The following is an 11,876-nucleotide window of genomic DNA, read 5'->3' as shown; positions in this document are numbered from 1 at the left end:
GCCCGGGGCCACCCGCAGCTGCCGGCTCCGGCGGGTCCGGTGTCCCCGCGCGTCCCAGGTGAAGGGGCGGCTCCACCGCGTCCCTCCCCTCGGCGCCTTCCCCGCGCCCGTCACTGGGGATTAGCGCAGGGACAGCCCCGGCCTCGGCGACAGGCACGGGGGACAGGGCCACCCGCCACCTCGCCTGGATGTAGGAGGCCCGGCCGAGCGGCGAGGACCGAGGGTGACATCGCCCATCCCTGCGCTGGGCGAGGACGGGGACCCCCCCGCGCCCCCCCAGCCTTTGGGGGCACCATGAAGGACCGGCTGGAGCAGCTCAAGGCGGTGAGGGACCCCCGGCGTGGGGAGGGGACGGGGGACTCCCCCAGGGGGACCCTCGGGAAAAGGGTGACACCGGGATGGGGGTCCCCGAGACCCCACCCCATGGTGGCCGGGGACATCACGGGGAGAGGGGACCCCAAAAACCGAGCCTGGGGTGGATGGGGACGTCACGGGGTTGATGTCACTGAAACGCCACCCCACGGTGCGTGGGGGTGTCACGGGGATGGGGGGACTCAGACCCCATCCCACAGTGGGCTGGGGTCTCGGGGACACCCCAGTCCATGAAGGGCGAGGACGCCACGGGATGGACGGCACCGAGACCCACCCTGCTGGGTGTGGGGTGTCACGGGGGTCACCCCACGGCAGGTGGGGGACCCTGAGCTCTGTACAACGGGGGTGACAGATGGGAGGGACCGGGGGGAGGTCATCCCCGTGCAGTTTGGGGGCACGCTGGGTGTTTTGGGGTGACGTGACATCCCCCCAGCCGAGTCCAATCCCTTCACGCCGTGGGGTGTGATGAGGGGACAGCAGCCCCCCGGCCCGTGGGGGGTGTCCATCCCGCGGGGGAGGCGGTGGATTTGGGGTGTCCACACCCCATTCTGCACCCCACACTTCCCCGTGTTCCCGCCACCAGCGCCGCTTCCTTCTCCCTTTTCCCGCTCTGTGTGGGGCCCCGCTTCCCCCCGCTCCTGGGGGGCTCCCCCTGCTCCCCGGGGACTGTGGGGGTCCCAGCAGGCCCCCAGCTCCCGGCCGGGCCCCTAGGCATGGCAGGGAGGCTTGGCAGGGATTTACCGGGATTATGGAGCCATCAGATAAAGCCCTCGGTGGGGACTGAAGGGATTAATTTTATTTTTACTCCAGCAGCAGGAGGAGGGAGTGGGGGGTCCCAGCCTGGGGTTTGTCCCCATCCCCAGGACACCCCAACAACACCTTGGGGTGCTGGTGGAGCTGAGGGGGTGAGGGGAGGCAGAAAGGTTGAGGCTGAGTTTTGGGAAGGGCGGGATTTGGGAGCACAGGGGAGGGGGCCTGGACACGATACCAGGGTGAAGGGCACCAGCCACCTTCGTGCCCCCCAGGGCTGCCCCAGACCTGCCATGGGGCCACGGTTTGGGACATAAACCCCGTCCCGTCCCCATCCCGTCGCTGTCCCCGTTCCCTCCCTCTGGCCAAGCCCAGCAATCCCTTAATTCCAGCCACGTGTGGCCAGATGTGAGCTGGGCTCGGCCCCCCTGCTCTCCCCCGCTGCAGATGTCCCCCCCTGTGCCACCACATCCCCCATGGCTACTCCCCCCGTGTCCCTGTCACCCGTGGGGGGCCCTGGGGGTGCTGGCAGGGCACGGGGTCCCCCCTGAGCGCCGTGTCCCAGCAGAAGCAGGATGCGGACGATGAGGAGGAGCTGGAGATCGCCGTGGACAACACGGCCTTCATGGATGAGTTCTTCTCAGAGGTGAGGGAGGGTTGGGGGTGGGGCTGGGGGGTGTAGGGCTGCCTCTTAACCCCCCAAAATCCTCCCGGGGGTGCCCAGATTGAGGAGACCCGGCAGAACATCGACAAGATCTCAGAGAACGTGGAGGAAGCCAAGAAGCTCTACAGCATCATCCTCTCAGCCCCCATCCCAGAGCAGAGTGAGTGCTGTCACAGTGTCCCCAGGGTCAGTCACGGGGCCCCCCCCGGGGACATTCCCAGGGTGGCTCACACCCGTGATCCCACAGAGACCAAAGATGACCTGGAGCAGCTGACGGCAGAGATCAAGAAAATGGCCAACAGCGTCCGTAACAAGTTGAAGAGTGAGTGGCCCTGTCCCCACCTTCGTGTCACGGGTGTCCTGATCCCCGTGGGACTCTGGATCATGGGGGCTGGCAGTGGGAAAGGTTCCTGGTGGGTTGAGGTCTGTCTCTCTCCAGGTATGGAAAGGAACATCGAGCAGGACGAGGCACGATCCTCAGCCGACCTCCGGATACGCAAGTCCCAGGTGAGCTCTGGCCCACAGCCTGCATCCCCAGGTCCCACCCTGTACCCCACGGACTGGGCATGTGGCATGTCCAGGAGCCCCAAGTCTCCCAATTCTATCCCCAACAGCACCCTGTGATCCCAGGCTTTGTGACCCTCTGCTCTGTCCCCAACCCTCTGTCATGTCGCCCTGTGCTGGGACATGCTACATCCAGGGTCCCCTGGCTCTCATGCCACTGTCCCCACTCCCAGCATGTCCATCCTGGGACCAGGAACATGCCATGCCCAGAGTGTCACTGATCTGAATTCCCATCCCCGCCCTCAGCACCTCAGCTTGTCCCCTGGGCAGTGTCACACCTCTCTCCTCGCTCCTGTCCCCTGTGAAAATGCCCCATGGGGATATAACATGCCTGGGGTGTTCCATGTCCCTCAGCGTCACACCGTGCCCTGTGGTGTCCCAATCCCAAAGTTCCTGTCCCCATCCTCACATCCTTGTCCCTGTCCCCAGCACTCGGTCCTGTCCCGCAAGTTCGTGGACGTCATGACCAAGTACAATGAGGCTCAAGTGGATTTCCGGGAGCGCAGCAAGGGCCGGATCCAGCGCCAGCTGGAAATCAGTGCGTGACCCAACCCCAAACCCCACCTCCTCCAAAAAGTGGGAGGAGCCAGCTCACACAGGCCCCTCCCATTTGACCAAGTTTGGTCAAGTGGGAGGAGCCAGGCGGCACAGACCCCGCCCCTTATTCCCGGACTGGGTGGGGCTTGTTCCCACCTCTCCCCACGTGCCTGCAGCTGGCAAGAACACGACGGACGAGGAGCTGGAGGAGATGCTGGAGAGTGGGAACCCTTCCATCTTCACCTCGGGGGTGAGCCCTGACGTGGGGGACACCAGGGGACACGGAGGGTGTGTCACAGGGCCAGTGTGTCACATCATCTCCCCGCTGACGTGTCCCTGTCCCTGCAGATCATGGACTCGCAGATCTCGAAGCAGGCGCTGAGCGAGATCGAGGGGCGGCACAAGGACATCGTGCGCCTGGAGAGCAGCATCAAGGAGCTCCACGACATGTTCGTGGACATCGCCATGCTGGTGGAGAATCAGGTACGGGGACACGCAGGGACCTGGCCGTGGGGACACGGGGACAGCCAGGGACCTGGGTATGGGGTCACAGGGATGAGCAGGGACCTGTGGGCAGTGTGAACAGGGACCTGAGCATGGGGACAAGCAGGAACCTGGCAATGGGGTCACAGGGATGCTCTGTGTATGGGGACATGGACATGAGGGATTTGGGCACAGGGTCACAGGGATGAGCAGGGACCCATGCATAGGGTGACCAGGGACAAGCAGGGACCCGAGTGAGGGGTCACAGGGACCTGCACGGGACCATGGAGTGTCCCAGGGACCTGCACAGGGGGATGGATCCAGGCATGGAGCAATATGGGCTGGGGTGGTGACCACTGCACATGTTCCCATGGAGCCACCCAGCACCCCCATGGTGGCCTGGAGGGGACACAGGAGTGTCCCCCACCCTGCAGTGGTGCCGTCCCCTCTCTCAGCCCCTCTCTGTCCCCCATGCCACACGAGGAGCTGCTGTGTGCCCTGGGGATGGGTGAGTACTGTGTGTGCGGGTGTGCCACATGCCATGGGGCTGTGTCACCGTGTCACCACCAACCCTGCCCCTTCTCTCCCAGGTGGGCTGCTGGATAACGTTGAGCTGAGCACATGGAGCAGAGCACGGAGATGATCTGGTGCCAGGGCCAGGTGGGTGGGTGCCAGCACCCCAGGCTGCTCTCAGTGTCTCCCCCTCTCTCTGTGTCCCCTGGGTGCTCCGTAGGGAGCCATGATCGACCGCATAGAGAACAACATGGACCAGTCTGTGGGATTTGTGGAGCGGGCCGTGGCTGACACCAAAAAGGCTGTGAAGTACCAAAGTGAGGCCAGGAGGGTGAGACAGACCGACGGCCCCATAGCCCCCAGTGTCCCACTGCACCCCTCAATGTCCCCTGTGCAGCCCCCAGCATCCCAGAAGTACCTCAGTGTTGTCCCCTCTGGTCCTCATTGTGCCTTCACAGTGTTCCCAGCACCTCCCCATATCCTCCAGCAGCCCTGAGATCCCCTTATTTCCCTCAGTCACCTCCTGTCCCCCTCCACCACCCCTCATCTCCCCCAGCTGACCCCAACAACTCCCACTGCCCCCCAGTGACCCCATGGGAGGGAGGTTGGCAGCTCTGTCCCTCTCTGTCCCACTGCCACCCCTGAGCCCCCTCCCACCCTCAGGTGAGCTGAGCTGGTGAGGACAGCCCCTCCTGCCCCATCCCCAGGGCTCTGCAGCACATCTGGCTCTTCAGGGCCCCTCGGTGTCCCTGTGTCCCCCGCCCCGCCACGGGACAGGTGTCACCACCCCCAACTCACCCCTGTTCCGCCAGAAGCTGCTGACTTTGGTGGCAGTGGCCGTGCTCTTGCTGGGGACAGTTGCCCTCATCATTGGACTCTCAGTGGGGCTGAACATGAAATAGCCCCTGGGGCGGGGGTCTGTAAGTGTTGGGGGGCAGGGGACCCCCACCGCGGGGACACAGCCCTGGGGGATCCTGCTTTGGGGGCTCCAGTGCTTTGGGATTTGGGGCTGTTGGCTCTGTTCTGGGCTTGGCGATCTCGGGTCTGTGGTGCTAGGGGTGTTCTATGAGTGTCTGCAGCACTTGGGGGTCTGCAATGCTTGGGGGTCTCTGGTGCTCTGGGGTCTGTGTTTTTTGGGGGTCTGAAATGCTCAGGCATCTGTGATGTTCAGGAGTCTCTGGTGCTCTGGGGTCTGCGCTGTTTGGGGTCTGCATTTTTGGGGGTTTGCAGTGCTTAAGGGTCTGTGTCGCTCGCGGGTCTGTATTCTCTGGGGGTCTGCGTTGCTCCAGGCTCTGGATTTTGTCTCTTGCCCACATCCATCCCTGCCATCCCGGCTCCCTCCTCCCTGCTGCAGTCCCCGTCCCCTTCCGATGCCTCCAGCTCCCCTTTCCATCCTCCAGACGCTCCCGACCATCCCAGCGATGTCACCTCCCAGCGGGATCCTCCCCGGCACTGATCCTGGACCCCTCCTCTCCCTGCTCCTCCCGGACCTGCTGCTCCCAGCCCTCCGTGTCCCGGTTCCCGCCGCGGTTCCTCCAGCACCGCCGCCTTCCCCGCCCATCCTGCCGGTGCCTGGGATCTGCCCCTCATGTCCCCACAGAAGGGGACAGGATTCCGCCCGTGGGGACGCGGCTACTCGTGCCTCAGCCCCAGCGAGGGGTGACAAGGACACAAATCCGAGGGCCGGACGCTCACCCGCGCGGGCATCCCGGGGGAATGAGGGCGGGACTAGGGGCAGGACGCGGGGTTTGGTGGCACCAGCGTGGTTTGTTGTCACCGTGCTGTGACAGACGGAGCTGTCGTGGTCCCCGTCCCCTCTTGGCTTTGATGTCCGGGCGGGAGGATGTGTTGGTCGTGGATGTGTAACTCCCGTTGTAATAAAATCCCGCTGATCCTGCCCTCGCCTCCTCTCCGTGCTGGCACCGGGAACACCCAAAGCTGCCGGCACGGCTCCGGCTCGGCTCCCGGTGCCCGGGCATCTGGGGGCCGGACCGGCCCCGTTTCCCGGTGCTGTAGGACACGAGGAGGAAGCGCGGGGCTGGGGACACCCCCAACTCCCGTGCCCTGTCCAGACTGTCCCCCCCACCAAGTTTTTGGGTAAGTCACGGTGTTTGGTCACCTGTCCCAGGGCATGCTGGCACTGTCACCTCCCTGTGCCACACAGAACCAGCTCACACCTGCCCTGCCACCTTCCCTGCACCTCCACAGCCCCTGTCCTTGTCCCTTGCCCTATCTGTCCATTCTCCCCACTGCCCAGCCCCTATCCTTGTTGTCCCCCATCCCTGTTCCTTGCCCTCCCCTCCCCAGCCACATCCTTATCCCCTGTCCTCGTCCTGTCCCTGCTTCACATTCCCTGTCTCCCTGAGCAGAAGAAGATCATGATCATGCTGTGCTGCATCATCCTCGCCATCATCCTGGCATCCAGCATCGGGAGCATCTTCGCCTGAGCCCCCCACCCGCTGCCCTCCAGGTGACAGGGACAGGGCTGGGAGTGGCACAGGGGGTCCCTGGTACATCCCAGTCCCAGGGAGCAGGTTCGGGCTCCCTGATTCACCCCGAGTGTCCCCAGGTGGCCACGCTGGGGAGGGATGGGGATGGCGACAGCATTGGGAGCCATGTCCCCCTCCTGAGTGTCCCCTCATCTTCCTCCCTGTCACAGGTGGCCTTTCCCCCTCCTGAGTGTCCCCTCATCTTCCTCCCTGTCACAGGTGGCCTTTCCCCCTCCTGAGCATCCCCTCATCTTCCTCCCTGTCACAGGTGGCCTTTCCCCCTCCTGAACGTCCCCTTATCTTCCTCCCTGTCACAGGTGGCCTTTCCCCCTCCTGCCCTCCTGCCCGGATGATCCATGGGAGAGACCCTGGCCAAGCCCTGACCCCCGGAGCCCCGAGGACATCCCCGAGGACATCCCACGTGTCCCTGGAGGAACGGAGCCCACCCGCCGTGCTCCCCGCTGCACTCCCAGCGCCGAGGTCCACTCACTCCTCCTCCTCCCCCACTCGGGTGACAGTTGGTGGCCGCTGTGACAAGCAGCCCCTCCTCGGTGGCACGGAGCGGCCGGAGGGGCCGTGTCCCTCTCGGGGGGGGGACACAGGGCTCTGCCTTGCCGGGGCGGCCGGAGGAGCCTCTCCCTGTGCTTGGAGCTCCATGGATGTGCAGCCACCCATGCTGGAGCCTTCCTCCTCAATAAAGAGCTCACCCACACTCTGCCTCCTGCCTCCAACCTGACCCATGGATCCCTCAGGATGCTCCCAGCCCTAAAATCCACTTCAGGACAGAGAGCCTCAAGCTTCAAACCCCGATCCATTTATCCCCCAGCTCCAAACCCCACCTTGGGATAAAGATCCTCATCCCTCAAACCCTGATCCCTCAGGATGCTCCCAGCCCAGCGTTCCCAGCTTCAAAAGCCACTCCAGGCTCTCGTGGAAAAGTTTAATCCCAAAAGGAATCCCGTCCAACCTCTCCTCACACTCTGTGCTTCAGGAAAAACTTGCCCCAGTAGCGTCCCTTGTACTGCAGGTCGTAGGGGCTCAGGTACTTCCTCATCCCCAACATATTGGAGGTCACCACACGCTCGAAAGTCCAGGGATTTTGGTTGTCCAGCCTCTTCCGCTCCTCCTCCTGCCGCATCTCCTGGAGGCTCTCCCGGCTGACGGCGACGGCCGGGAAGGGCAGCTTCTGTGCCACGCGGTCGAGGAAGGGCCGCACCTCCCCGAACTCGCAGTGCCCGCCCACCTCTACCACCAGCCCGCCGCTCTTCACCGCCGTCACGTAGCGGTCGATGGGGCCCTTCCCGCCCCCCATCCGGTGCCCCAGACTCTTCTTCGTCACCGGCTTGTAGGGGGCGGGCACGCGCCACACGGCGAACATGGATTTGGGGTCGATGCTGCGCCCGATGCTCAGCCGGATCATCTCGAAGTGGCCCCAGTGCAGGTACCCCCCGCCCAAAGCCTGCGTGGGGACACGGCGGGACAGCTCAGGGACACGCAGCCCCGGCCTCTGGAACGCTCCCCCCGCTCCGTTCCGCGCCCGTTCCCGCTCACCAGGATCCCGTACTGCCCCTGCGTGAAGTCGGTGGCCACCTGGGACGGGCCGCGGATGTCACGGAGCCGCCGGGGCTCCCGCTGCAGCTTGGGCACCGCCGGCACCTTGTCCATGAACTTCAGCTTCGGCTTCTCGGGAATGGTGATCCCTGCCGGGGAACGCCGCCGTCAGGATCCCCGGGAACACAGCGGGGAGCGCCCCCGCCCGCCCTTGCGGGGCTCTCCCGCCGTCCATCCCCCTCACCGCTGTAATCCGGGGGCTGCGTCCACTTCTTCAGCCCCGCCCGGGGAACCGCGACGCCGCCGGGACCTGCGGGACAGAGCGCGGGGGTCACGGCTGGGGGCGCGGGCAGGGCCGGGAGGGGAACGGGGCACCCCGCGGGGCCTCCCCTTCCCGCTCCCAACATCCCCCCAAGCCACCGCAGCCCAGCCGGGGGTCCCACCGAGCCCTCGGTACCTCCCCGGTGTCAGCGCATGTACGGCCCGCCCGAGCCCCCTTCGCGAGCCTCAGGCAGCCGAGAAGGTCCCCCGGCCTTCCCAACCTCCCCACAAGGCACGGGCGGCCCCTCGGAGCGCGGCCAAGCCCCCCTGACCTCCCCCAGGCCGGAGCGGCCCCGGGAGCCGCCATCGCCACATCGCCGCGACACCCCGGAAGCGCCGCAAGGGCGCCGCCATTGGTCCGTCCGCAAAAACGGCCCGCCCGCGGTCCGGCCGGGAAACGCGGCGGGGACATTTGTTCCGGAGAGAGACGCGGCTCATCCCGTTCCCAGCCCCGTCCCGGGCGGGGATCGCCGGCAGGGGCACCCCGGGGGTCCCGAGGGACGTGCTGGGAGTGGCCTGAATCTGCTCCCAGCCTTTGAGCTGGCCTCGAGTACTGGGTTTATGGGGATAGGGTTCATATTCCTCCCAGCAGCTGCCACAGCGCTGGGTTTGGATTCGGGAAGGGCGACCGGGCCGTGACATCACAAAAGGAGTGAGCGCTGGGCTGTGATGTCACACAGGTGTCCCACCCGCAGCTCTGTGACATCAGCACGGTGTCTCCACGGGACACTGACACCACCCTCTGGCTCTCAGCATGGCCACGATGGGACACGGATGAAGCCATGAGTTTCCTGCTCCCCCCGCTTGTCCTGCTGGTGGCCAGTACGGCCGTCCTGCTGGCCACCCGCATCTGGAAGGCGCGGAAGCGCCTCGGGAGCCGGGCCAGGGGGACGCGGCGCTGCCGAGCGGCCCCGGGGGCTCCCAGGTCCCCCCCGGCTGAGGAGACCCCTCGCCACGGCCCGGCTGCCCCGGAGAGCCCCCTGTACATCCCCTGCGGCTGCGGCCCCTGCTGCACCCCCTGTGCGACCGTGGCCCGGGAGCTGCAGGACCTGGTGACGCCGCTGTGGCCCCAGGTGTCCTTCCCGCGGGATTCGGAGATGTGGCAGCTGTTGTGGGAGGACCTGGAGCAGCTGCTGGAGCAAGGCCAGCTGCCCTGCTGTGCCTCCTCCAGCCTCCATCCTTCCCGGAGCCTCAGCGAGAGCTGCCGTGCTCCGGCTGGAGAAGGCCTCGTGGACGGATCTCGCTGCTCCCTTGCGGCTGCGGGCGTGGGGAGGAACGGCTCGTCCTTGAGGATGCACATGGCCAGGAAGAGCCTGGAAGTGAAGCTGAGCACCCAGCCCGGGCCGGTGAGGCGCTCCCAGGAGCGGCTGGTGCAGAAGGAAGCGTCTCCCCCTTCCTCCAAGAGCCTTCCCCACTGCGGGAGCACCAGCGAGGGTGCCTCGGACAGGTCTCCGAGCTCCTCCAGATCCGCGGATATCAGCGAGGCCCGCGAGGCCCTGAGGATGCATGTGGCCAAGAAGAGCCTGGAAGTGAAGCTGGGAGCCCGGCCTGCTCCGGTGAGGAGCTCCCAGCAGCAGGTGGCACGGCGGGAAGGGCGCTACTGGTGCCGGGTCTGCGGCCCCCGCAGCGCTGCAGGGCGGCCACGCGAGAACGCCCCGCGCTCCCACTCGGACAAGATCCTCCAGAGGCAGCGGGAGTTGGAGTTTCCCTATCTCCAGGGGGCTCCTCCAGGCAGGATTAGGCCCCTGTTGGCAGCCCAGATCCTTCTGAGGATGTTCTGTTATAAATAAACAAGTATTTCACAGAGAGCCGAGTTTGGGCTGGGACGGGCTGTAGGCACACGGTTTGTGGGGATTGGGAGTGGGGATGGGCTGAGCCTGATCCTCAGTGAGCTGAGCCATGGAGTGCCCAGGTACACTGACCAACCCCCAAAGGAATAGAGGGGACACAGGTGCAGTGCATCAACATGAGGGGTACAAAAGGTTGGGCTGAAGAACAAGAAGAGTGACTGCCTGCAGCCTTCTGATGAGGTGAGGTGTTGCTCTGTGTGGGCTGGAGCCCTCTGCAGCTGTGTGGTGATCCTCTGTGTGCCATGGCTGTCTCAGCCGTGACAAGAGGGTTCCTTTCTTCCCGGTTGCTGTGTTTGGGTTCAGGATGGGAATATCATGGATCCGATGTGGGTGCTTTGTTTGCTGCAGAGCAGGGCTTGTCCTCCTCGTGGGCTTTCCATGATTCCTCCTTGGAGAGGTGGGATGAGTACCCAGGGTTGGTTTCCAGTATCCACTCTGGAAACAGCCCCGGGTGGGTGCAGGGGGTCGGCCCACCCCACCCAGCTTCCCATGGGGACACCAAAGGTCTCAAAGCCATTGCTGGGAGAGATCCTGTCTCTTTTTCCATCCCTGTCCCCATGGAGGCTCCCAGGGGAATGTGCTGTTGTTCCTTGCAGCCCCAGCCCTGCACGGGGTGCTCTGGGTGAGGGGATGTTTGGGGGTCCTGGCTGCTCTGCATGGGGGGAAGGACCACAGGGGTCCCCAAATCCCTGTCACAGCCCTGCGTGTGCCACTCTCTGTCACCAGCGGCCACACGTGGCTCTGTGCCGGCCACTGTCCTGGCAGCCAAGCCTGGTGTCCGGCTGCGGGGTGACCAGGGATGGGACAGGGATGACGACACACCTGGAGCACCCCTGCTGAGCTGGGGACTGCCCTGCAGGTGAGGAATGGGGACACCGAGTGTCCCTGCTGGGCGTAGGGCGGCAGTGAGGGGACCCTGCCAGCCCCATGGCTTTCCTGTCACCTGCTCTGAGCTGGGTGACACCCCCAGCCCCAATTCCACTTCTTCCCACGGCTCCTCCCGGACAGCATCCGGCACGGGAATGTCCTCCATTTGGCCAGAGGGCTCGTGGCTGTGGCAGCAGGCCCTTCTCCCAGCTCCCTGTGGAATGTTACTGCTCCAGGGAAATGGAGATCCCCCCCAGAGCCCCAGATTCCTCTCAGGATCTGTGGCTCTGAGTTTCCCTGCAAACCCCACAATGGGATCTCTCCATGAGGGATTCCAAGCAGGAGAGTGTGGTGTTGTCCAGATCAGGATGGGGTACAGGGGTGTCCTCCATGAATTTCGGGGTGCAGGGTGGTACTGTGTGTCCCTCTCATTCCCTGTGTGTTCATTATTCCCTGATTTCAGGTTTAATCCTCTGCCTGGACCTCTTGGTTGCTTCTCCTCGGGGCTGGACACCCCAAAAATGGGAAATGAAGACAGTTTGGGAGGAAAGTGTATGGGATCAGTGTGGGGGATCCCCTCTACTCCTTCCGTCCTGCAACAGGGAGCAAATCCAGGCTATTCCAGCCCACCCCTTCCTGGGGACGGAGATCCAGGGGAAATCACGCCTGGGCAGAGCCCAGCTCCGTCCTGGGTGCCGCCCCTACCCCCGCCCGTGTCCCGGCTCTGCGGGGAGGAGCCGCAGGAGCCTAATGGCCCTTGATGGATTTTTCTTCCAGGAATTCGCTGCGGCGTGGTTTTGTGTTTTTTTTTTTGGTTTTGGGTTTTTTTTTTTTTTTTTTTTTTTTTTTTGTTTTCTGTTGGTTTTTTCCTCTTTTTTTTTTTATTTATCTCTCTTTTTTTTTTTTTCTTTTTTT

General features: G+C 64.3%; 2 protein-coding genes across 2 annotated transcripts; one reads left to right on the top strand and one right to left on the bottom strand.

The window, feature by feature from the left end:
* Positions 1-93: 93 nt before the first annotated feature.
* STX3 (syntaxin 3) lies at positions 94-6,330 on the top strand. The gene is made up of 10 exons (XM_077784333.1): positions 94-324; positions 1,691-1,768; positions 1,847-1,946; positions 2,034-2,108; positions 2,226-2,293; positions 2,780-2,888; positions 3,064-3,137; positions 3,236-3,370; positions 4,104-4,214; positions 6,253-6,330. The coding sequence occupies exons 1-10, from the start codon at positions 295-297 to the stop codon at positions 6,328-6,330; spliced, it is 858 nt and encodes a 285-aa protein (XP_077640459.1). The 5' UTR covers positions 94-294.
* Positions 6,331-7,298: 968 nt separating this feature from the next.
* Positions 7,299-8,598, bottom strand: MRPL16 (mitochondrial ribosomal protein L16). Its single transcript, XM_021526579.3, has 4 exons — positions 8,517-8,598; positions 8,168-8,233; positions 7,924-8,072; positions 7,299-7,831 (listed from the first exon to the last, which is right to left on the bottom strand). Exons 1-4 carry the CDS (start codon positions 8,596-8,598, stop codon positions 7,346-7,348), a joined length of 783 nt encoding a protein of 260 aa, XP_021382254.3. The 3' UTR covers positions 7,299-7,345.
* Between the last annotated feature and the right edge of the window lie 3,278 nt (positions 8,599-11,876).

This window comes from Lonchura striata, chromosome 6 (genome assembly GCF_046129695.1).
Source record: "Lonchura striata isolate bLonStr1 chromosome 6, bLonStr1.mat, whole genome shotgun sequence".
Taxonomy (NCBI): domain Eukaryota; kingdom Metazoa; phylum Chordata; class Aves; order Passeriformes; family Estrildidae; genus Lonchura; species Lonchura striata.
This window is presented reverse-complemented; position numbering and strand designations above follow the sequence as displayed.